The sequence below is a fragment of the Eschrichtius robustus genome, chromosome 18, assembly GCF_028021215.1.
Source record: "Eschrichtius robustus isolate mEscRob2 chromosome 18, mEscRob2.pri, whole genome shotgun sequence".
Classification (NCBI taxonomy): Eukaryota; Metazoa; Chordata; class Mammalia; order Artiodactyla; family Eschrichtiidae; genus Eschrichtius; species Eschrichtius robustus.
The window spans coordinates 49,300,162-49,326,904 of NC_090841.1; the positions used below are offsets into that span (position 1 = coordinate 49,300,162).

Genomic DNA, 26,743 nt, shown 5'->3' on the forward strand with positions numbered 1-26,743 from the left:
ATGGAGAAAATAAAACAGGGAAGGGAGGGTAGGGGTCGCTGAGAGGCAGGTGGACAATTTCAGACAGGGTGGCCAGGAAGGTCTCACGGAGAAGGTGACACCTGAGCCAGGACCTGGGGGAGCTGAGGGAGGCTTGCAGATGTGGCTTATTTATTTCGGTGGATGGGGGTGGGATATTCCAGGCAGAACAAACAATACGTGCAAAGGCTCTGAGGTGGGAGCAGGTTTTACGTGCCTGAGGACCTGCAAGGAGGTTATAGCTGGAGCTGATACACGGAGAGCAAAGTGCATGAGGCCAGACAGAGGAGGGTGGGCACAAAGGCCTTGATGGCCAGTGGAAGGATTTTGAGTTTTGTTTCTGGGTGGGAAAGGAAGCCACTGGGAAAGATTAAGTAAAAGGATGACAGGATCTAAGTTATGTCATTTGATCAGAATAACCCTGGCTATACAAGCACAGGGGGAGATCCAGATGGAGATACCTGCAGGAGAATCATCAGTGATATTAATATTCCCTAAAAACTGCACTAGCTTTTCTCTCTTTGGTCACCTCATGCTGGCCGCACATAGTCAATTAAAACTTAGGTAGAACTTTATTACCTGCAGGGCTATGAAGCAGGCTTTTCATAACACATTTGTACAACTGATGTTCTCACCTCATTTGGTTTCAGAGTATCAGTTGCGCAAATACATACTTGATTTTTCTAGCATATCAAGATAGATGATGAGAGAAAAATGTGTAAGTAAATAAAGCTTGACTCAAAGGCCGGTGGACTCCAAGATCAGAACCAGCTCTCCTGGGTCGCACTCTACTTACTGATGTTTCCACTGTGCGCTGTTTCTTACTTTCTTTACTTTTGTTACTGCTAATGTGACTATGCCTCTACATAGTAGTAACTGTGATTGTTTAGATAACCCCCAATGGAGATTTAAAAATCCAATCAATTATGCAAATCCTGGGATGTTGGTACTCTGTAGATACAATACGCAACTTACTCATTTTTTTCCCAATTCCTCTCTGCACATTTGTCGGTGTTATGGCTTCTGCCCCCATTATATTAAAAAATAACCTCATAATGTTCTTATAATTCCCTAGTGCAAGGTCCCCTTCTCAGTGATAATGCCATCGGACCTCTCTGCACCTTTCAAGACTGTTGGTTATCTCTCTTCATTTTCACTTGCAGCCTCTTCTTAAATCTCTCTCCTCCCTTGATTTCAGGGGTGGGCACACTGAGGCTTGCCACCTGCTTTTATAAATAAAGTTTTATTCCATCATGCTCATGATTTGGTCTCTGGCCGTTTTAGGGCTCAAATGGCAGAGTTGAGTAGTTGTCACAGAAACCATATGGCTCACTGTAAAATACCACCTGGCCTTTTGGTGAAAGCATTTGCTGACTCTGCTGTAGACTGTTTAATTCTCTTGGGTCTCTCTCCCTCTTACCTTCTTCATCTCCTCTCTCTGTATATACCTAAATGTTAGTTTCCCCTTCAGACTCCACTACCTACCTTCTTATTTCTGCCTCTCTTTATTGGTGACCTTCTCAGCAATTCCAGACAATTCCACAATTTCTACAATTTCAATTACTATCTCAGTGGAGATGAACACCAAATTCATGTTCCCGTCTCTAACCTCTGCCCTAAACCCCAGTTTATTTACATTTATATTTCCAGCATCCTACTTCACCTGACTGTCGGAAAGTCATTTCAAACTCCAGTCCTATTCTTCTTTCAAGTCTCAATGGAAAGACCCATCATTCTCCTGGTCACCCAGGTTCAGAGCTCTCATCATCTCATGTGTGTCCCCTTCATTCAACCAGCTGCTAATTGCTACTGCTTTTACCCCACAGTTTTTCTGGACCCCCTTCCTTTCTTTTCATAATAAACTCAATAAACTCCCTCAAAGTACTGCTACATACATTTGTCTTCTATAGTATTTCTATAGTAATTAAATGAATGCAGGACTTTCCTCAAATCACTCTTCATTTGAAAGCCTTGAATTTTCCCCACCACGTCAACAAATAAGGTTCAGCAGTGCCCACTAACCATTCTACAATTTCATTTTTCATTTGGAACGCTTATGTGTCTTATCTGCAAAGCCCCTGAATCCAGCTACATATGGGTATTCCCTTCTACCCACAATTCAGTCAACAAAAAACCTTCCTTCATCAACCTTCTTTTCATTTTCTAAAAAAATGTAAACTTTCCTTTTTAAAAAATACCCATATTTTGTACTTAAATATTTTCATGGCACTCTTGCACTTCCCATTTTGAATTATACTTAAGCATGTACTTATTTTACATCCCTTTTTATTCCATCTACTCCTTGAAAGGAGAGACCATATTGATTACATTCCCTTGTACACAGTCAAAAGTAACATTTACTGATGAAGATGATGGTAATAAATGCAGATCTCTACTTGAAATGATCACAGTGGTTCCCAGCTGGCAAAAGATTCCGCAGTATAATGATAAAAGTGTATATTTCACATTTTATTTTAAAAATGACATTCTGGCTTATATTCTAATATTAACATTTGTGGGGGGAAAGTCACAATCATTAAATTTCTATTCCTCTATGAAGTCTTAGATAAGTCTATATATTTTTTGGTTTGTATAGATCACAGGATAACATGGGAATGAAAATGTTCTCAGTTTTTCTTCACTTTTTAAGCTAAATTACAATTAACAGGCTTTTCTTTCCTTTCAGGAAAATATTTTAAATACATCAACATACCTATCATTTCTATAATATGAGTTACTGCTTGGAAACTGCAATAAAGGAATTCAATGCTTTAAAATACAGCTTAAAATTAATGCTTGTTGAGATTATCACAACAGCAACTAGGGTTTCATTTTCTAAAGAATCATGACTAAAACTACTTTTCTTACTTACAAAAAGAAAATGAATAGAGATTTACAATTGTCTTGTGTTCACTGGAAGTATGCCTTAGCGCACAAAGGGCTTTTGTGATTAAAAATTCATAAAATTTTCCATTAATAAGTGGGGTTTTACCCTATACTTACACTAACCTTATGTAACTCTCCAGCGTCAGCCAAGAGCCCTGAACTCTAGGAGTCCCCTGAGATATCACTATACCACTATTTCCCACTACCTTTCCATTTTCTCAATTCATTACAACTGCTCAAAACCCAACCTAACCAGCTCCAATTGATTTATTCAAAACTGAATCTACTTTAGTCAGAGATGATTTAGAATACTTAATAATAAAGTGAATTTGTGGTGAGTACATATGGTGCATAATGAGATCATCAAACTCATTTTCATCCGTAAGGCACAAAGAAGATGATTTTAGGCATTAATCCGTGGCATTTTAATTCACTTTTCTTATTTCACTTAGTTGGTCTTTCCGCTCTGTGTTTTCTGGTTCGTCACCTGGGTACAATTGAATCTTGCAAGAAACAGATCGAGATCTGCTATAATGATTTTAATACCACTAAATCATGATCCTCGATTTAAATATAAGGTGCTTAGATATAAGAAAAGAAATACTTCAGAAATGGCAGAAAATCTACCTTGAACTTAATAGTTCTGTTTCTATATCAACTAAGCTCTGTATAGTTAGTTGGCATGGAAATGACGTACACTTACAAAGAAAGATTCTTTGCTAGTTTCAAAGTAAAATGGTTAAAAAAGTTGGCACATAAAAGTACCACCGCATGTTTCGAATCAATGTTACTATTGCTCTAACCCCTCTTCAAATGGTTTGCTTTCTGCGCCTCATTTTACAATATACTTAAACCTGCCAGATTAAAAGTAAGTCATGATATGTAACAGTGACTTAATTCATCCTATTAGACATACAGTAGACCTTTGGAATTCTTGAAGATTTGTTCCAAGACTATTAAAAATCCTCAAATTTGTAAATTACTGACACACGCTGTTGGATCTCTCTGCAGCTTTCAAGACCATTGGTTATGCCTCTTCACTTTCACTTCCACCCTCTTCTTAAAATTCTCTCCACCCTTGGCTTTGGGAATGGGCACACTTGTCCACATACCCTGTAATACATTTCCATCCAGAGTTATGTATCTCTTGTGCACACCTTCCCATCATATTTTTTAAAATTTTATTAAAGTTTTCTTTCTCATTTAGCAATTTACCCACATACCCACACACACGCCTCTCCCCCCAGCAACTCACTAGCGTTACTGTGTGGGCCACAGGTAGAGAGCACAAAGCATCGCTGAAATGAGTCCTGTAGTTTGGAGGCTCAGGCATGAACTGACTCCCATGTTCACGTGACTTGTTAGAAAAAGTTTTAACTTGTGACTTAGCAAAATATAGGTACTACATAACAGACTTCTAGGGATACTTGTGAAAAGCCAACATCTTAGATGTTCTACCTGTCGATGCCAGGGTCTACTGTGTTAAAATCCCGAAATATAATTTTTTTTATGATGGCAAAAGTCGGTGCTAACTCTTCTCTTTGCAGTGCATTGTTTGGCTTCATCCTAACCTGGGATGAATAACTACTCGAAAATGACCTGTAAATATCTTTGGGCCAAAAAGCAAGTATTGTTACATTTTCTTCCTCTGTTTCAACCTAGGCTGAAGGATGTGTTTGCTCACATCCTCATTTTATGCAAACTCCAAAGAGAAATATTTGCTCTGCAAAACTGGATTAAAGGTGTTTTCCATATCAATTCTATGTTTGATATGCTTTTAGAAGAAAGGACAATTCTATTAGTTCCCCTCAATCCCTAAGAAGCATGCATTCTCTGTTTGGGGGGTTTGTTTGTTTGTTTTTAAAGAGATGTTATTTTGATGCTTTGCCTAAAAGCCCCCCTTGGGGATGATAAATTACCTAGTCTCTGAGAATGCCACTGAGATCCCTACCACCTGGAAATGGAATCATAACTTCCTTTGTCTTCGGGTACAACCACTACTTTGGGGCTCATTTGCACAGACCCCTTCCTGAGCGCGGGGACTCTACCCTCAAACATGGTCAGGGAAGGAGCCCATACAGGCAGGGGGCGCTCTCTCCAGAAATGACTCCAAGAACAAGGTCAAACTCATAATTCTACCTAGAGACAGGCCAGGTGAAACAATATATGCTAATTAATACACGCTATATTGGGAGAGGGCGTAAAAGGCATACACTTGTCTTTTTAGCGTTCTTAACTTTCAACTGGGTTTACACTAACTTCTTTACGAAAGCCCATCTCGGTTCTGTGAGGAGAAGAAGATAAGGGCTATCGCGGAGGGTAAGGTCTCGGACTTTCCCAAGCCAATGTCTGGTAGATTGTGTCGTGCTTGAGGTCAGTATGCTTAGATGTTAAACAAACACAAATATTTGATATTGTTTTCTTTGAATATAGTAATAAAGAAAAATAGATTTTTCTTTTTGGTAAGAACTACTGACATTTATGTTCGGATGACTTCTAAAATGTATAATGCTCTAACAGTATGCATTCTGAATGTCATGTACCCTGATTTCCTTCACCAAAGTTGCCAAAGTCACCTCCTCAGCACTAAGCATTAGCTCGCCCTGAGGCCAAGCAGAGATCTGAGAAGCCCGGATGGCTCATTATAATCCATGCACATTAGTATGCTAAAAATAGAGCTCTTCCTCTGTGTCTACCCCATTCACACTACCAATTAAGTAAGATGTCAAGGACCAAAGCAACTATTCGGTATTGTTATTCCTTTTTTCTCCTTCAACCACTTCAAATCCTGAAAACTGTTTCCTCCCATTGTCTCTCCCATCCAACCATCTTTGACATAAAAATCACAGCAAGATCCTTTTTGACCCACCTCCTAGAGAAATAGAAATAAAAACAAAAATAAACAAATGGGCCCTAATGAAACTTAAAAGCTTTTGCACAGCAAAGGAAACCATAAACAAGACGAAAAGACAACCCTCAGAATGGGAGAAGACATTTGCAAACAAAGCAACTGACAAAGTATTAATCTCCAAAATATACAAGCCGCTCATGCAGCTCAATATCAAAAAAAGAAACAACCTAATCCAAAAATGGGCTGAAGACCTAAACAGACATTTCTGCAAAGAAGATATACAGATTGCCAACAAACACATGAAAGGATGCTCAGTATCACTAATCATTAGAGAAATGCAAATCAAAACCACAATGAGGTATCACCTCACACCGGTCAGAATGGCCATCATCAAAAAATCTACAAACGATAAATGCTGGAGAGGGTGTGGAGAGAAGGGAACCCTCTCGCACTGTTGGTGGGAATGTAAATTGATACAGCCACTATGGAGAACAGTATGCAGGTTCCTTAAAAAACTAAAAGTAGAACTACCATACGACCCAGCAATCCCACTACTGGGCATATACCCTGAGAAAACCATAATTCAAAAAGACACATACACCCCAATGTTCACTTCAGCACTATTTACAATAGCCAGGACATGGAAGCAACCTAAATGCCCATGAACAGATGAATGGATAAAGAAGATGTGGCACATATAGACAATGGAATATTAGCCATAAAAAGAAACAAAACTGAGTTATTTGTAGTGAGGTGGATGGACATCACTAAAAATAGTCTGTCACACAGACTGAAGTAATTCAGAAAGAGAAAAACAAACACCATATGCTAACACATATATATGGAATCTAAAAAAAAAAAAAATGGTTCTGATGAATAAAGGAATAAAGGATAAAGATGCAGACGTAGAGAATGGACTTGAGGACACGGGGTGGGGGTGGTGGAAGGGTAAGCTGGGACGAAGTGAGAGAGTAGCATTGACATATATACACTACCAAATGTAAAATAGATAGCTAGTCGGAAGCAGCTGCATAGCACAGGGAGATCAGTTTGGTGCTTTGTGACCACCTAGAGGGGTGTGATAGGGAGGGTGGGAGGGAGACGCAAGAGGGAGGGGATATGGGGATATATGTATACATATAGCTGATTCACTTTGTTATACAGCAGAAACTAACACACCATTGTAAAGCAATTACACTCCAATAAAGATGTTAAAAAAAAAACAATAGAAAAAATTTTTAAAAAAAGGAAGATAAAATAGGAAGAGCCATGTCACATATGACCCAACAGTTGCTCTCTCATACACTTGCTTATAAAATTGAGTTAAATTATTTACAGCTTTTCTTTGATGCCATTTTTAAGAAATTCCACACACATATATGATAATCACCTATTTAATCTCCCAAAAGATTAAAAAATCTCAACATTCACAGTATTTCTTTCAGATCATTAAAAAAAGTAAAATATCACAGAGTTGCCTCTTTGCATTTTTTCCCCTATTTTGTTTCCCTCTTCCATAGTGTCCTAGTGTATATAAATTTTAATGCTTTAACTCTGTATGTATCAATGAACAACCACCAATGCAGTTTTGCTCTATAAAAACCATATATAATATCATATTCTACAATTTCACATTACATTTGAGATTTATTTATAGTCTTTTCATTTAAAATTCTGCTCAAGTCATTCCATGTATCTCTTCTCCCAAACACAAGAAGGACTCAGCCCAGTGAACATTCCCACCTTCCCCAAGTTCTTTTTCATTATAGTCCAAAATTCTGGTTCATGTTTCAGTGTTAGGGAGTTAATTAAAATATATCTCTTTATGCAGATATTCATCTATATCTTTAAAACCAGTTCTAAGCTCACCTTTCCTTTCAGGTTTTTTCTTCTTTCAAAAACATATCCTTTACTTCTTTCAGCATATTTGTGTGGGTGGTAAACTTAGTCAATATATGTTTGAAAATTTTCTTCATTTTACTGTCAGTTGAATTGACTTTTGCTGAGAACAGAATTCTAGGATCCCTCACCCGGTGCTTTGAAGAGACTACGGCATTGCTTTCCAGCATTTGTTTTTGTTGACACCCTCTGTCATTCTTTAATTCCTCTGTAGAAAAGCTTTTGAGATTTTCTTTATGACTCATGCTTGACAGTTTCCCTGCTATGTGTCTAGATGTGGATTTATTTTTACTGACTTGTCTATAGTCTAGGATTCATGTCATCCCTTAATTCTCCAAAATTCTCAGATCTTCCTCTGAACACCGCTTTTTTGAATATCGTATTCTATCTATTCCTATTTTATAGAAGTCCTTTTAGATAAATGTTGGAGCACTTCAATTCATGCCCTTAACTTTTCTTTCATATTTTTGTCAATTTTTTTTTACTTTGCCTTGTTTTCTGGGTAAAATTCTCAGTACAATCTTTCAATTCATATATTGTTCCACTGAAGAATTTTCTCAACATTGCCAAAACAAGAACCTGGGAACTAGCCTAGATTTATTTTTTCCTTCATCCTTGACATCCATTTGGGCAATGAGTTCTGTCCATCAGATGTCCAATTCATACTGCCTCCGCAATGGCCTTTGGGAATTCTTACGTGGCTTCCCAAAATAGCCTCCTAACTTTTCTCCTTTCCTTTATTGTCACTATTTCAGTCCTTCATCCACAAATTTGAAAATTACCAATGTTACTCCCATCTACTTACAAGTCTGTCTCCATAATAGGTGTTTGGTAAATACAGACTCTTGAGTTTGGCACACCAGGGCTGTGATGACCAGATCCATGGATACCCCTGGAACCCCATTTCCATTTCTGGCAAACACCCTTCACTTGAACCATACCAACCTATCTACTTGTATAATCTCCCTACCTACCAGGACGCAGTATGCTCTTTCATATTTCCAGGACGTTGCATCTTTTTTTTTTAATTGCCTTTCCTTCCTCATTTATGTGGATAATATAAGTAACACTTTCCTCTGAGAAACACCCTTCTCCTGAAGTCATGACCACCCCCTTCCAACCCCCCAGCTTCGTGCTCCTTTATGATATATCACTGTGAGTCTACACTTATCTGTATTACAGCACTTGTCTCACTATGCTTGTCTCCTTCATCCACTTGACTATGCACTTCTTGTGGGCATTGTCTGTGCATTGAACTTGTGGCTGAATCATAAATGTGCATTAATCAAATGAGTACGTGAACGGAAAGGAATACATTGGATAATTTCCTGGGTAAGGCAAAAGTGTAAACAAATAAGAATTAAATATTTTTTTAAAATTTTAATCTGGTAGTTCAAATTTATTTAGTTTTGTAAAAGAAAAAGAAAGCAAGAAAGAAAATAAATGGTTTTTATACTCATCATATTCGTTCAATAATTCATAAATATGAAGACTTTTCCCCTTATTTAAATGGTACAATATAGGGAAAAAAATTCAAGAAGTTTATATAATGAGTCAACTAATTTCATTTAGTTTACAAAGTATTAAATACAACAGTTTCTAGGTGGTATCTTTTTATAATATGAATATATATACATACATATGTCTCATGTATTTATATCTATATATACATGCTTAAATAAGGTACAGTTCCAAGCTCTTCTTCGAATGCATTCTAACATGCCCAGATAAGAGATGACCACTGCACCCTGTACCTTACAAATATGCAAAGCCCCTCTAAATAAACCACCCACTGGCTGAATAGTAATAACATGGCCAATATTCCTTATATGGTCTCTGGAATGAGGTATGGAATAAGTAGTGTTAACAAGTAGAGTCTGAGTGTGACAGCTTACTCCTGCTGATTAAGCATAACTCTAGTCTCAGTGTTTACCAAAATTATAATTAAAAATACAGAGCATGACACTGAAAGATCACTATAAACCATTCAGTGGCTTATTTAGACTTATGAACTGAAAAAGTTGTAACTTTCCACTTATATCAGATCATGCAAAATTCTATAGGTAAAACTAGTTTAAGTTACAGCTGAAAAAGGGTTTACTTTTTAAGTGTGAGGGGCTTATTGTGGTGATTAACATGAAGAATGATCACAACTGGCCAAGGAAGGAAATAAAGGGGCCTGTTAATAAGTTGTCCTACTTGCAAGGTAAATAATGAGGTAATAAATTGGATGTATATAGTACCTTGATTACTGTAGATCATACCAATGGGCACAACGATGCCAGGAAGCAAGGGCTCACCAGTTAGTGCCCATTTGTTAGATGAGAAATGGGTCATGTTCCATGACAACCATGACTTCGAGAATATGCTGGAAAATATTTAATATCTACTTGCTAGCACGTATCATGATACCAATCAATTTTGGAAAGCATACAAGATATTTTACTCTCTGCTAAACTTCATAAAACAGTAAGAGAACTATTGATACAGAAACACAGAAAAATAGTATATGAGACTCTGAAGAGAAACTGACACAAAAACTGGAAAATGTCAGATCTTACTTTGAAGCTATTCTCTGTTAACCAAACACACATTTTATGGAATTTATTTTCCAATTCAAAAGAAGGCATTTTGGAACATCTGCTACATAAGCTAGGATAATTCTAAAGCTGTAATGTTGTAATGATTATTAGCTATTGGCTAGTGCTCAGAATTTTATTGAACTCATTAATGTAAGAAAAATAAATATAATTATAACGATACTAATAAACGCTGGCTGTATCTTTATTTTGTAGTTTCCCCTTGTGTTTTTCAGAAAATAACCACTACCAGAGCGAGGCAAGACAGAACAGTCACAGCTGTGTTGTATATGTCTGTCTAACCAATTCCCTGCTCACGAGAGCTCCAGGCAGGAACCAGATATGTCGAAAAATGACACAGATGTCGATCTCTGAAACTCAGTGAACCACACTTTGACAAAATTGCCCTGCACCTAGGAAATGTTAACCTATAGCTCGAGGCTGTTGTTTTCAATGCTGCGAGATGCTGGAGAAAATGGAAGTACATAATGGTACCATAATGTCAATATTTAGCAACGTGGAATTACCTCATGCAATTCATATACATACTTGATTTTATTTTTTTTATTTTTATTTTTTTTAAAGTTTAAGAGTGTATAGCGTTGTCTGTTTTTTAATTTTTGTTTTGTTTTGTTTTTAATTTTTATTTATTTATTTATTTATTTTATTTTTGGCTGTGTTGGGTCTTCGTTTCTGTGCGAGGGCTTTCTCTAGTTGTGGCAAGCGGGGGCCACTCTTCATCGCGGTGCGCGGGCCTCTCACTGTCGCGGCCTCTCTTGTTGCGGAGCACAGGCTCCAGACGCGCAGGCTCAGTAGTTGTGGCTCACGGGCCTAGTTGCTCCGCGGCATGTGGGATCCTCCCAGACCAGGGCTCGAACCCGTGTCCCCTGCATTGGCAGGCAGATTCTCAACCACTGCGCCACCAGGGAGGCCCATACTTGATTTTATATATAGATAATTTCATATGTAACATTTTACACCTTGACAAAAATAAAATGATTTAAAAATACAATGTACCTAATTTGAAAAAATATGAAATTGGGGTATTTAATATTGACAAATTCGCCAGATAACTAAGGCACGCCTTTTTAATTATGGCAAAGTATGGCAAAAGTATTAAAAAGTTGTGATTTTATTCAAGGCTCTATCACTAATAAGCTGTGACCTTATAAGAAGTAGAGGAAGGTACATGAGTCTCAGTTTTCTTATCTGTAAAAGACAGGCAATAATACCTATACACTGGTTATACTGTAAGACTTAAAAGATGATTGATGTATGTAAAGCACAAAGAACATATAAGCGTTCAATAAAGGTTAATTATTTAAATGATTTTTAGTAAATACAAGATTTATTACATACTTTGTCTCCTACTTCAAATAGACTAACCATAATTCAGCATTTCCTTCATTACTAATGGTCATTATTTCAAAAGCAATTATTATGCTGTAATAAAGTATTACCTCCAAGGACTAAAGAGCTGTGTAAGCCTATTTACTGCAATCCCAAAAGACCTTGCTGTGATTTTTCAAGTTCTTATCTTAATAATAATTTTGACACCTCCTTTGTTAGCTGCCACTCTTTTGCCCTTAGTCCACCTACAGATGAAGGGAATTTCCTATTTGGACAGGGGGGTTGGCAGATGAGAATCTCAGAGGGTTTCGAGCATCTGTAGATTGGTAATGCAAAATCAGTAACTTCTTTTCCTAAGGAAAACTACAGAAAGTGAAATGCTACAGTTTTTGTGGCTATTGGGAATACATAAAAAAATCTATTGAGACAACATTTCAGGGGACATGAGTTATAAAAATAAAAATTGAGAAATATACCTCTCCTATATTTTTCTTTTGCCATTTTTATTCACTATTTCCTCTCTACACACAGCAGGAAGAGTCATATTCACAAAGGATGTAAGAAGTGCATCTAAACTAAGAGTTAAAAAGCCTTTCTCTTTCAGAGAAGGAGAATCTCAGGTCCTCCCCTATAAGTAATTCATAGTATATTCACGTATGCAATGTATATGTTATACCCTATGCCGTGTGTGTGTGTTTGTGTGTGTGCGTGTGTGTGTGCGCGCCTTATACTAAGATTCAGTAAAGCTCCACTATTCTTCATTCTTTATGTACCCTTTATTCTCTGTCCTCATTGTTCACTCTTTTCCTTGGCTGGAATACTTCTGCCTACTCCAAGTAGCAAAGCCTTATGCTTCTTTAACTTTCACGTCAATGCTACCTACTTTACCTTTATTATAACATATGACTTCCTCCAGAGTCTAATTCATGTTCTTTGCAGATTTACAGCCTAAGTCTCTGGAGGGTTTCCTCTGTTTTAAAGGGCTCTGTGTTTATCGAGGACTGGCAAAACATCTACTCCTAACAAAGGCCACACCAGAGATGATTAGGGAGCTCTTGGATTTAGCACAGATGAGACAAAAATGCAATCATGAAATTGACAATTCCTTCTAAACGCAGAAAATTTGAAGCAATTCAGCAAAGCTGTTTTAGATTTGTGCTTGGGTTTGCTTAATATACCTTTAAAATTAGAGATTGGTGGAAAGAAACGAAATCTTTGTTTTATGGCTGCAACAAACGGGCCCCACCATGGTAAAAATGTCATTTATTCTTTCTCACAAAGAGACATTCGGTGCATAGTGCAAGTAAAAGTAGCATTTTCCTTCTACTCAAGGTTTGTTAGATGAAACTTATGTTTTTAAAATGCACTGCAAACACCAAAAACTGACTGTACCGTTATCAGCTTTTAAATCCAAACAGCTTGCTATCTGGTAAGGACAGGAGAAACTGGTCGATTTATTTCATAAAACTTTACGTACAAAGAGACAGTGTCTATGAACTTCATGGAGAGAATACAGAGTCTGGAGGGGTAATTTTTATTACAATTTATAGTGGGATTATCCATACTCCACAGTTTTCAGATTTTATTGAGATTTTAATGGTAGTGTGATGCTGACACAATTAACTGCAATGGGATAGGAGGTGTAATTTGTTTCACCCTGACTGGGAAATGCAATTGGCATTACTATTACCTAAGAAACCTCACAGACTCTATTAATTGCCTAGATCCAATCAAAGCCATTATTTATCCTAGTTTCACAGGTAAACTATTTTACCTGAGAGTAAAACAATAAATAAGAACTGGCTGTAATTTTCATACAGCAATATCTTTTCATTAAGACTGTTCAGAAGCCATAAGAGTATGTCTCACCCACAGGGGTTCAACTCCAGAAAACATTAAAACCTAAATCATATCAAGCATCTATAATATACCACCAAATATTATTCTTCAATATTAAACGCAATGAAATAAAACAAACTTGGGAAACAGAAGAAACAATATACTCAAAAACACCAGGGAATGACAGATGGCCCACTGACATAAGAGAGTAACAGCTCTGGGAATGATATTCATTCATTCTGCAAACATTTATTGTTCATTGTGTGCCAGACACTGGACAAAGCAGTAAGGCCATGATATAGATACCATTATAATAAAGTTTTATATTATATATAATATATTTGAGCCAAATATATTGAGCCAAGAGAATATATTTTACATATATGTATATCTATGTGTATGTGTATATGTACGGCATAAATTGTAATACAATTTGGTATGTGTCTTTCTAGAAAAGAAGGCATCTGAACCAGGTCTTTTTCCAGAGAAAGAAAAGGCCGTCCAGGAAAAGGAAACTACGTGGATAAAGGGAGAGTTGTCATCATGAAAATCCATGGAAATGCTGGCTGAGACATGAGACATATTCAGTGGAATGGCAACAGCCTGGCGGGGAGGGCTGGTAGGATCCACACTGTGGGGATATGAGGAACCCTGCTGGTTTCCACTTTATGTTGTTGCTTCTTCTACCTCACCATACAGGGAAAGGTTCCTTTTATGTTTAGAGTTTAGGACTAGACACCAGCACTGGCCATGGCATTCTAACTGAGCACCTCATATAAAACACTGCACCTACATTAATTAATTCATTTGTTCATTCACTAAGTATTTACTGAACATTGACTAGTGTCAGGCACAACGCAATGTGTTGAAAAAATTGTAGCTAATGAGGCCCAGATGGATTTTGGGAGATGTCAGCCTATTTTATCCTGTGAGTGAGGATTTATAATAATATATACTGCATTATATAAGCAACTACAGTTTTTGTCAACAGACAAGTTTATTCTTATTGTAGGTCACCCCAGTCCCACTAGGTCTTTCTCGCACTGAGAAACTGAGAAACCCATATACCATGGGAATATCTTTCGAATTCTACTCCGTTTCTACTGAGCTTTTCCTAAGTCCCTAGCTATTGAGAAGGCGGTTCTCTGATGAATGCTCCAAGGGCTACTCCCAGTTATCAGTTTCACCAAATTCTCCTATTTTCTGTCTTCCTGCAGTCCTGCCGTCCCAGACATAACTCTCTTTTTATTTTTTCTCTATGACATTCAATAAAACTTAATGGTTCACAAGTCGGCATATACGTGCGTCCACTAACCCAACAAACACAATCCACAGTTACAAAAAGAACTAAGCACAGATACATAGAAAGTAGCATTTTACTTCTACCAAACAGAAGTCACATACAAATGTGCAGGATGGGAAGTAGGACAAGTGAGTAGAAGGGATGCTTCTTAAAACAAAGTAGATAAGTTAGGTTTCAAATTCATGTTCAAGTTTCACTTTAAAAGAGCATATTCACTGCACTCCCTGACAACCCTAAACCAGCTGGGAAAACCCGAGAGCAATCACAGAAGAAATAACTTGATTCCGTAGAGGTCCTCCAACTCTTTCCGTTCACATTATTTTAAAATTCCACGACTAGATGGCAGTACAAAGGCTATCATTTTCAATATAGGTTGCTTAGTTCCATAATACATCACTTCTGGGACAGGTGATTTGGTTACATATAGAAGAGAAAGAAGAATCAAGCTTCAAGAAGAGGTAGAATGGTGAAGGGTGGAAGGAGATGGAGAAGGACACCTGGGAGGAGAAAGAAGACAGAAAGGGAGGGGAGATGGGAGAGTGTGAGGGTAGAGAAAAGCAGGTGGAATCAAGAAGGGTATTAGAGAGGGAGATGGAAAAAAAGAGAAAGCAAGAGGGAAGAATCTGAATTAAAGGTGACGGAACTCCATGCAGTCTCGTTCAAACTTTTTAGACAGCAACTACAGTAAGAAATACGTATTTCAATATGACTCAGTACACAGACAGTATACAGACACACACAGTATTGCATTTGCATGTATGGAAGTAAAAGTTTCATGATACGATACTTATTTGGGTGATACTCTCATATTTCTTAATCAATTCCATCCTATTTGATTTTGTTAAAATGCTGATTATCAGCTAATAAACTGATTTCAAGATTCATCAACAGGAAAACGACTCACAGTGTGAACAGTATCATTTTAGTGTATTGTACACTAAAAAGCAGGCTTTTAACAGAAGTTATTTTAAAAATCGCCATAGTGACATTTCTGGCCATATAACTGGTCCATAAAACATTTGTTGATAAAATGAAGACAAACGATGGTGAAGACACCTGGTCATGAAAAACACATACAACTGGCCAATGATCAAAGTAGCATTCTCCCCACATGAAGGTGGCTGGAGGAAAGATGGAGTACGTGACGATTATTCTGTAAATTGGTAGCTCTTCTTTTATTTATTAGAAGGAAAGACAAATATCAATGTGTTCTTTTGTAAAGAACACAAAGTGGAAGAACAGTTAATCAAATTCTCCATTAACAATGGAGAACGGGCAGAGAGAAGGGGCTGAGAAAATAGTAACAGAGCTTGGAATAGAAAAAGAATTATTGTTGAGGGAGTGAGAAAAAATCGGGAGACAGAAACCACAGCCAGAGGGTTATAAATAATTAAAAAGCCAATTTAAAACAGTGCTGGCAAGGATTCTAAGAGCAAGTTTCCCTTTTGGATCTTATATTCTTCCTTCTTTCATTTGTTCTTTCCAGGTCTTAAGAGTCACTAGGTAAAATGCCCATTTGCAAAAAATAACTGTATCTATATAGATATATCCAGATAAGGATAGATATCTATATCTCTCTCTATATAGATATATCCATCCAATAACCAAAGGTTTCTTGCAATGAGTATATAAGTCCAAACATCATCAAAAGAATCCTATAAATATCTGCAATCTGATATGTAAAATAAGAATTTCCTTGCAGCATAACAGCACCTGTACTATTTGAAATTAGAAGCTTTATATTTAAATAGAACATGACTTCAGGAGAGAAAAAACTTGTTCTTAAAAAAGGAAACTATAGAGGAAAGGAAAGATATTATATTTCAAGATCCAGTATGTTAATGTTCAATGTGTTAAATATTATCAGAGAAAACTTTTCAAGTGTGGTGAAAAATGAATATAGAGACTAACCTTAGACTAAATTCTAGTAATATATCACATTTAAGCATCTATCTATTTAAATAGAAATTAGACCACTTTATCATAGGAGGCACTTGACCTAACAAATTAAAATGGTATGCTAGGTAACACTTTATAACAGAATGGACACAAATTCCACTTTGGTAACCCCTTGCTTTAGCTACTTTATCTATTGAATGGGTTTGTCTCCTGTCTATTATCTTTGCTTCCTTACATAATATCTATCTCTGAATGAAGTATCACCTCTCTCTTAATGTGGATCCCCTCTGCAGGCCATACTTTTTTCTCTTCTTTTCCCCTTTGTAATTTTATTTACTATTTAACTGTGCGGGGGAAAAGCCAAACTCATTCCTTGACATTTTACAGTTTACATTTACAGTTTTCTCTTTTCTGCTAATTCTCTTAGAACAGTACATACAATTTCTGTCTCCTCTCTCAAGACAGTTATTATCATCAAATTTTAGACCTAACCCAGTCTATGCCAGACAAAACAGAGGAGTCGACAGATTGTGGGTATTTCAGATAAACAAGAGCATATAAGAAGCCATTTTTTTGATGGAATCCATTCAACTTCCTATGGGCGCCCAGAAGTGAAAAAATACAGATAAGTTTCTACTCCTTGTTGAAAATCAGGTAAAAACAAACAACAAATGACCAACGTTTCTATATAAAATATTCTGACCTGCTATTTAAAATTCAGTTTTTCATAAAAATTGGCTGCCTTTCTATTTGACATGTTCCTGTCTTATAATGACAGTAATAAAACACTCAAGTCCTATCAAAATCTAAATTCAAGAATAATAAGCCAAAATTCAGCAACCATCCATTCCTGCTTCCCAATAAGCAACATTAAAAAATTAACAATAAAAGATTGAGTAACTAGATGGTTTGTCAATAAACATTAAATTCAGATTTAGAATAGGAATCTGTATCTAGTAGTTATCATACTTAATTAAGCATAAGTAGAAGAATACATTTACCACAGGAAGCTGTGGTAGTTCAATCACTCAAGAAGCCAAGACAACCACATACATGAGCATAAGTCAGCTGCCCTGGACTATTCTGGTCCTATGGACAGATGATACCAGGAATCCATTGAATGGTGAACTAAAAGAGGACAGTCATGTGTAAGGTAGACAGGAGAAGCAAGTCTGTGACAAAATGAACCTGGACCTGAAATGAGATACCACAAACGTCAACGTTGGGAAAGCTGACAGCAGAAGAAAACTGGCGACACAAAGAGATCTGAAATGGAGAGTTTCTTGGGAGCAAAACTGCAGTTGCATTAGATGGTCAGGAGCTACAGTCATAACCTCCAACCAGCTCTGCAGCAATCACTGCCATGACCAGATTTCCCTTCACAAGTATAAATGGCCTAGGACTAAAAATACACTTGTGGCTTCTTTCTGTGGGCTGCTGAGAAAAGCAAAAGCCTGTAAGAAGAAATAGGGTTTGAGTATTTCAGATTTGCTCACAGCCACAGCCCTTTGAAATTCCTGAACCAGTGCTATGGGAATAAGGTATAGTTTTGGAAGATTCCTCACTTCATCTAAAAATAATAGAAAAATAACACGCTTTCATTAAGGGAGATGACGAAAGAAATGACATGCCCAAATGGCTGCTGGTTTCTTAACAGCAGTAACAACAGGCTCTAGTCAGACATCTGGGGGAAAAAGTACTTTAAACTCAAGGATCTTATCCTATAAATATTTGAAGTCAGGAATAATGCACTTATGACCCATAATGAGTTATTTTTCAAGTATGACGCCATTATAAGAAAAAGTCTTGATGCAAGAAATATGTTTTGTAAAACTTCTGGTAGGCTGGGCTGCCAGGGTTGCATTTTCAGGAAAAAGAATGTGGTTGCATAGGAAACGAGCTGAGCTTTTTCTGCTGGGCAATCTCCTTTTTTACAGCCACGGGGACATCCAGTGGGTTTGGGTGGCTAAGGAGAAGACAATATGGGGAAAGGGGGAGAAGACAGACCAACAGACCATCTATATAACGTAGCAAAGAAGGATGCAATAGTGGTCAGGGAAGAAAACTGGGCAACAGTGAAATACCCAGCTGTCTTTTCAGTTCTGGCTGTTTCAAAGCCATCGGTCAATCACCCCTTTGCTCGAGCCTCATTCCTGGGCATCAAGGTGATATCACCTGTTCCTTTAGCTCCATGGAGAAAGGACTAGCTCACATATGGGAGGGAGAAAGTAAATCCATTTTTTTTTTTTTTTTTTTTTTTTTTTTTTAGCTCTTTAGTTGGATGGTCACAGACTGACTACGGCCTTGCTCTTTAAGTGTTCTGCATTTCTGAAATGTAATATCTATTAATATTCAATTATACAAATGTCTTTAAACAACAAATTATTTGGGGGTTACCTTTTTCTTTTAATTATTCTGTACATTCCAGTAAGTGGTGAATGAGAAATGTTTGATCTTATATTCATATTAATGCTGGTATCGTTTTTATAATTCTCAGTGGAACCCACATTTTGCTGAACTCCTGTTTGCTTTTCATTGTCAATCCTAGATCATTATCTGCTGTTTTTTGCATTTTCTTTCCTTTTCCATTATGTATCTTTTTTCCTAAAACTTGTGTCAATCTAATAAATTGTCTTTAGAATTTGGGTTAATTACTGCAAGATGCAGGTTACTTCCACAAAATTATATAAGCAACTAAGGTGCAATTAACAATTTTGCTTCTGTAATTTTTCCCTCTCTAGAATTACCCATTTTCAACTGTCTACTGGATTATTCTTGACAGAATACAAATATGCTATACTTGCTGCCTCTTTTAAAATTCCTCCCTTGAGAGCGTAAATGCCTCTCCAGCTATCATGCCATTCCTCCAAAACTCTTCCAGCAAAACCACTCCAAGGAGTTGTCTAGACTTTGTCACCCCTGCCTCACGTCCCATCTGAACATGAACTCACTTCAGTCCGCCCTTTGTCCCCACCACTCCACTGACACAGTGTCACCAGTAAACTCCATCCTCCCGAAATGCTCCATTCTTAGTCCTTATTTGGCCCCTTAGAAGCTTTTGATACATTTGATGAGTCCCTCTGTGAAACGCTCTCTTCATTTGCATTCTCTTAAACACTCTTTCCCTCACCTTAACAGTGGATCAAAAGGAAGGAAGGAGGGCTTCCCTGGTGGCGCAGTGGTTGAGAATCTGCCTGCCGATGCAGGGGACACGGGTTCGAGCCCTGGTCTGGGAAGATCCCACATGCTGCGGAGCAACTAGGCCCGTGAGCCACAACTACTGAGCCTGTGCGTCTGGAGCCTGTGCTCCGCAACGAGAGAGGCCACGACGATGAGAGGCCCGCGCACCGCGATGAAGAGTGGCCCCTGCTTGCCGCAACTGGAGAAAGCCCTTGCACAGAAACGAAGACCCAGCACAGCCAAAAATAAATAAATAAGTAAGTAAAAATTTAACCAAAAAAAAAAAGGAAGGAAGGAAAAGAGAACCATAAAAGTGCCTACTTTTCCATCAAGGCAATAACAAATGAAGAACAACTTTGCTTGTGATTTGTTTTGACCTTCTATGCTTCCTGCTGCTAAATATCTGTAAAAACTAATGAAAATCTCCGGGGAAATCTACCAAAAACTTCCCCAGGCTGAACTGAAATTCCTTTACAAGGTCAAATCATCCCTTTAGCGTCTTGTTTATAAATAACAGGTCTCAGGTTCCGTGGAGAGCCTTCCAACCCCCAGCACTATCACTTCGAGGGGCTAACTGCTACTCTGTCCTGTATCAAGCAGAAAAATGTCCTCCTCTGGAGACCTTCTCTGACAGCACCCCTCTGATGGCTCTAGTCTACACTGTGTTTACTGTGCCTTCCAGAACATCATGCCATTTTCCTTCCTATCACAGATTACATTCAAGACCCAACTGAGATCTGTTGGTGCCCTGGGCTAGCTGACGACTTGCCATTCCTTTAGACCATATTCCATAAATACTGGATAGGCTGGAGTTCTCTCCTCATTAGAATGCTTTTTCACATCCGAGCATACCGTGCGGAAGTTCCAGCCCACCACACTCCCAAGCCCCGAACACCCCTTTCTGAGCATCTCAGCAAAAACATTTTTTCCAACCACATATAACACCCTGTATGAAAATACTTTTGTCATATACAACTTTCTCTCTCTGCAGTTATAATTAAACTCTTTGCCCTAGGCACATCCGTGGCTGGTCTACATTTTAACCCAACTCTGTCCACAGTTATCAGTTAACTGTACGATTTTTCTGTTTGATGTCAAAATCTCCCAGTAGACTACAAGCACTCAGATAGAAACAGCATCTGTTTTGCTCAACACTATGTCTCTGGTGCCAGTAAAATGCCTGATCCATAAGAGATGCTCAATAAATACATGAATGGACAAATGACTCAATTCATGTTATTTTAGATACAGATGTATTCATTCACAGTCCCTTGTGTAGTGTCATGTAAGGTAATCTATTTCTCTACCACAGACCAGATATGTTATACCAACTTTAAAGGTAATTAGCTAGTACAATCACCTACATTTATATGAGTTAGTTTTGTATTTTTATTAGTAGCATTTTGAAAAACCAACTCCCCTACTGTATTTTCTTTTGCTCATCCATACCAGATATACAAGTCCTATTTGAGAATGGAAATAGGGCTCCCTTTATCACCCAGTCATTGCATTGCTGGCCCAGTGCCCAGTGCACATGTGCAAAATAAAGACGTGAGGAATCACTGAAATGCCCTCTCCTTTATTCATTCTGTGAGGTAGGCAGGCCTCCTCCACTAGACAATTTTACCATCATCTAATTAATCAATTAAATAATTTAAAAAAACTTATAAAATGCTGTAGCAATATCTGTAGAATGTGAGGATTATAAAAACTTAATATAAATTAATAAACATAGAAAGTATGAGATTTTCCAGACAATTTCTCATCCTAAACTCTCATCCCTTATAATTTGTTGTAACAACTTTGAGAAGCATTTCTATACCAACTTCTTGGAAGCAGTTTTTCACTTTTAAATTCAATAAGTCTTTTTTCTTCCAACTTTCTGTTTTTATAAGACAGAGAAAAAATTTCTGAACATTATTGCTTCAGGTATTTTTTTGGGGGGGATATAATAATGATAAATAACTGCAAACATTTATTGATAGTTGATCAGTGCTAGACATTTACACATAAGCTCTTACTTTATCTTCCCAATAATCTTCCAAGATATATACTTTTATTCCCATTTTATCACTGAAGAAAATGAAGATTAGTGAAATTAAATAACTTTGCCCAGTTACTGCCCAGTCCAAAGCTGGAAGTGAGGGAACTAGGATTCTAACCCATACAACCTTGACCCCAAATCTCATGCTGTTAACATCCACATTATAGTTTAGTGTGTTTATGGTTATATAAATGTTTACTCTTGATATGAGGAAACTACTGAATAGAAAACACTGCATGAAACTAACAAATATACTCATGTAGAGAACAAATTGCAGCATGAGTCTTACTTAACACAGTTCTTCTGCAAAGATAAATTTTCCAGAAAATTAAATTTTGGCAGTAAACTTTAAATAAAAGTACTCTCTCCCATAAAATAATGGCAAATAAAAGAGATATCTCTTTTGTTTCCTTCATTAGAGCATGAAAATTATAAAAACAGGTCATGAACAGTGTTAAAATCCTTATCAATCACCTTCACAATAAAAGCAATATTTTTCATAAGTGTTATTGCAAAAAGATTGGGTTCTATGGTGTACACATATACACATATAAAATGTAATACACGAGGTTATAATTTTTCTAGTTGTTAATTCCTAATTCTTAAAAAATTTAAAGCACATCTGTAAATTATAAAAGAAAATAAATACCTAATGTGGCCTTTAGTTATGTTATTATTATTCAAATCAATTAGCTCATTTGGATCAGAAGTATTAGTAATATCAAAGAAGGTTTGACTCAAGAAAAATCTATGTAAAGACTCACTTCTTTTTCTTCTACCTGCTCACAAAGATGGTGGTGGGACTACTTCCTGGCCTTTGCCCATAAAAGCACCAAAAAAAAAAAAAAAAAAAGAAAAAAAAAAGGTTGTCAGGTAAGCAGAGCGTCTGGATCTCAAGTTTGCAGTTTAAACCTCTGACTGCTGTAAAGCACAAGATTTTTCACGTGGTAAAACTGGGAAGATGAAATTTGTCATGTGCTATGAAGAAACTCACAGCAGATAAAATAGTAACTTGCAAAAGATGAATGCACAGTTTTGTAATGTATGCTTGCAAAAATTTCTCCAAGTTCACGACCAAATGTTATTCCTATGCACTGAATCCTACCTTATACAAGAACCAAAACAACTATGTTTACTAGTATTTTACACGAAGGCAGTGTTTTATGTATTCACCCATCATATTTTAATTATGGGCCTCGGAAGTAATATGGTATCAAAGCAAAAAGTAATGCAATCTAAGTCTTAATCCATCGTCATTTCTAGGCTCTGAAGACAAAATACACACATATGAGTTGATGATTATAGGCATTTTACATCTCTATAGAAGGGTGGCTTATGTTTTTAGATTCATAGAAAGGGAAGAAAAATCAACACCATGTTATTATTACAATTCCTTCTATTTAAAAATGAAGCAAAAAGAACTTAGAAGAAGAAAAATAACTTCATGATCAGCTGTCTAACTATCATATATAATTAACTTGGTATTATTACATACAGTCATGTAACAAAGTATCTTTCTGCCTTCTAACCCCCAGAAGGAAATATTAATACTGTATTTTGAATGATTTCTATCATATGGAGGCTTCCTGCTACTTAAAATAATAACTTAGACTTGTATGAAGATAAGAACTCAAACTACATAACACATTTGTAGCCAAACACCTAACTTCAGAATTACTTTAATGGCAACTTAATTTACAAATTACTCAAAAGTGAATGATCGATCAGGTTCCAACCACTGGAACTTCATGGAATTTTATATTATTGCCAGACAAGTTAAGTTCCAGTCTGAACAACTGAAAGAAGAAACATCCTGATACACTTTTTAAAAATTTCACAGTGGTTAACCTCTACAAGGGATTCACACATTTACATCTCACAAGCAGTTACGCTGACTATAGATTGAACTTTCTATCTGAGCACTTGAAGGTAAAAATATTTTGCAAATTTAGGTATTTGAATTCTGACATTAAATGACTTGATATATAGAAATATGGACTAAGTAATACCGAAGCATATACCTATATAAATATGAGGTTATTTTCTACTAAACTGTGCTCTACTCAGCAGTGGATCTGCTGGCTCCTCTGCGCCGTTCTGCACAGAACTTCCTTGGATGTAGTGTGTTTGCCTACGACTTAGGGTCCGCTCACTGAATAAATGAAGAGTTACTGCTGAAACTAATCAAGGCTTGCTTGTGTCTCTTACCTTTGCCATGGCTTCTCCCATCCTCCAAAAGTGGTACGACGATAGTGTTGTTCACATTTCCAGGTGACCGCACAGCTGTGTAGACAACAGGCACCGACTGGACCACCACGGGGATGCGGTGAACGTGACTCAGTTTGTTAGACTGTAAATTCATGGGACTTGAAGGCGGAACAGGATGGATAATGTGCAAAAACTGCTGGCCTCCCACACCAGAGGCAGAGGCAACAAGGGGCCCTGGAGTTAATACCGTTGACGAAGATGATGCTGAAGATACTGATGTTATAACAGTTGGGGATGAGGCTGGACGACTAGAAGACGACGAAGAGGTTGAAGTTGAAGACGGGGAGGAGGCGGACGCTGTCATGGAAACGGGGGAGGAGGAAACGGCTGTGGGGGACGTCCTGGCTTTGTTGATGGACAAGTCCACTGGCTCAGTTTGTGTCTGGAAGTGATCTACGCATAACGGGTCCTCCGGGGGTTCCCCTTTCACATTATTTAGCAACAGGGGAACAGCTTCCATATCGGGGTAGTTGTGGACGTTTGGAGACTGTGGGGAGAAAAATAGAGGTATGATTGATGACTTGAATGTTTTTTAATTTTTCTCTTATTGCTACAGAACATTAATTCACCCTCCAAATATCTGAAGAACCGCTTAGACAGTCGTCATAATTAAAGTGGAGAGTACAAAAGCACAACAGAGTAAGACGACTGGGAGAGCAACAGACATCATTGTCAAAATCCAGGGAAATACACTACGGAGGAGAAAAGAAGCCACAGGAACCTAAAAATGAACAGCAATTTTACATAAAATCTTCTGAAAGACCAGTTCAGAATGCAAAATATTATCTTCTTAAGACAGCATAAATACAACCTCTTCAATTAAAAACATTCGCTCTATTTGTCTGACCCATCACTGCACTTAAGAGTCTCAGTTTCCTTGGTTATAAACTCATGGGAATTTTCATTAGATAAGCTTAAATAGCCTTTCCAGCTCTAAAATTCTACAATTTCATGATTCCAACCCTTTACTCAACACTCTAATAAATCTGCAGGCATAATATTACCTGGCAACAACACGGGGGAAACTCACCACGACATTTCAACTTTCATATTTGGTGCAAGAGCCATCGTACCATTCTCATTTTGAGCATTAAAACAGGGCATAAAATTCTCCAACCTCCCACACTCGCTTGCTAAATTATTGAATACAAACCATTTCTAATAACTGGATTATAACTGGGCTCACAGCAATGAAAAAGTTTTTCTCAAAATAATATGCAGAAATACTACAACAGACATTTTTAGGAAATAATTTTAGGAAAAGCTTATTCTGTAAATCTTAAGTTGCCTATGCTTGTGCTGTGTAATTTAAGACAATGATGATAATTTTGTCCAAGTTTGTTTTCATGCTTTCAAGTTTTAAGGAGCAAAATTTCATAATAAATAATAATAAAGAATCCAAGATTCCACCCAGACTAATGGGCTCAGTGTGTTATTACTGAGCATGAATATAATTTATTTTTATACCTATTCACTCATAAATTCAAGAAATAGTTACTAAATGTCTATTTCCAAGGCCTAAAATGGCCCCCAAATTAGCAGGTGTCCGTCTAGCCTTAACAGAGAGAGTTAGACTACAAAAGATTATTTTTGGTTATATCTAATTTGACCAGGCTAACGTAGACATTATTGTTCTATTATACGAAGACCAAAACTTTTTTTTTTCAGCTTCACTATGGTATGAGAACAACAATGCCTAAAATTATATTAAATTGGTTCATTTCATTCTTTGTTTAATAAAAGATTTTGGTTTGCTAGTCCCCTCAAAGCTTGAGCATACACTTAAAGGAACAAAACATGCTTCTTCAAATCTTTCTTTATAGAGTATAAATTAAAGCTCCATTCAGAAAATACAATAGTGCAAGGGCATTTTATTTAGCAACAATGAGAAAAGAAAGAAAATAAGCTAAACAATGGTACCAGATCAACTAAACAGGAAAATGGGTTGATGTTCTATTGTTGTTGTTGTTTTTTTTTGCTTCTAAGCTAACATGGTTACTTACCCACCAAAAGAAAAGAATTAGAAAATATCAAAATGAAGCACCCAAAATATCTACTTCATAAAATTCTAAATGACAAGATTTCATTTCATGTGCTGAAATTGAGAAATAAGAATTTAGATATTCTCAGATACTAAGAAACAAAAGAAAAGAAACACCATAAACAGAGCAACTTTTATAAAAAGCTATTAGCATTATCTACTCTTCTAACTAGAACACTACTTCAATTCGTACCCAGTATTATCATTTAATTTCTCTGTAGAACAATGTAGGATGTTTCTTATTAGTATGTCATACCCACATAGAAATTCTTTGTTGAGGCTGCTTTCATAAAATATCCCAGTTGGTTTGTCATTAAAATTATAAAATATGTCATTAAGCACAAATTATCATAGTTTGCTTTCAAATATAGCCTTGATTAATTTCTCTCCAAAATTCTAATTTTGGAAATAGTGACTATTTCCATCACGAATTTTTTTCTTCCTAATTATACTTAGACACAAGGTTCTAACATAGGTTTATAAACCAAAGGCTGAGGTGCAATTCATCATTGTAGAAACATTTCATAAAGTAAATGAAAGAGTGCTTGACAATACAGGAGGTAAACATGGAGCTTATTTGTAAATA

General features: G+C 36.9%; 1 protein-coding gene across 8 annotated transcripts in view; it reads right to left on the bottom strand.

Moving 5' to 3' along the window:
• KLF12 (KLF transcription factor 12) overlaps nucleotides 1–26,743 on the bottom strand; it is a 460,572-nt gene that overhangs the window by 125,342 nt on the left and 308,487 nt on the right. For all 8 annotated transcript variants that reach the window (XM_068526890.1, XM_068526894.1, XM_068526888.1 and 5 more), the window contains one exon: nucleotides 24,057–24,603. In XM_068526890.1, coding sequence (XP_068382991.1) covers nucleotides 24,057–24,603 — 547 coding nt within the window. The remainder of the gene's footprint in view (nucleotides 1–24,056; nucleotides 24,604–26,743) is intronic.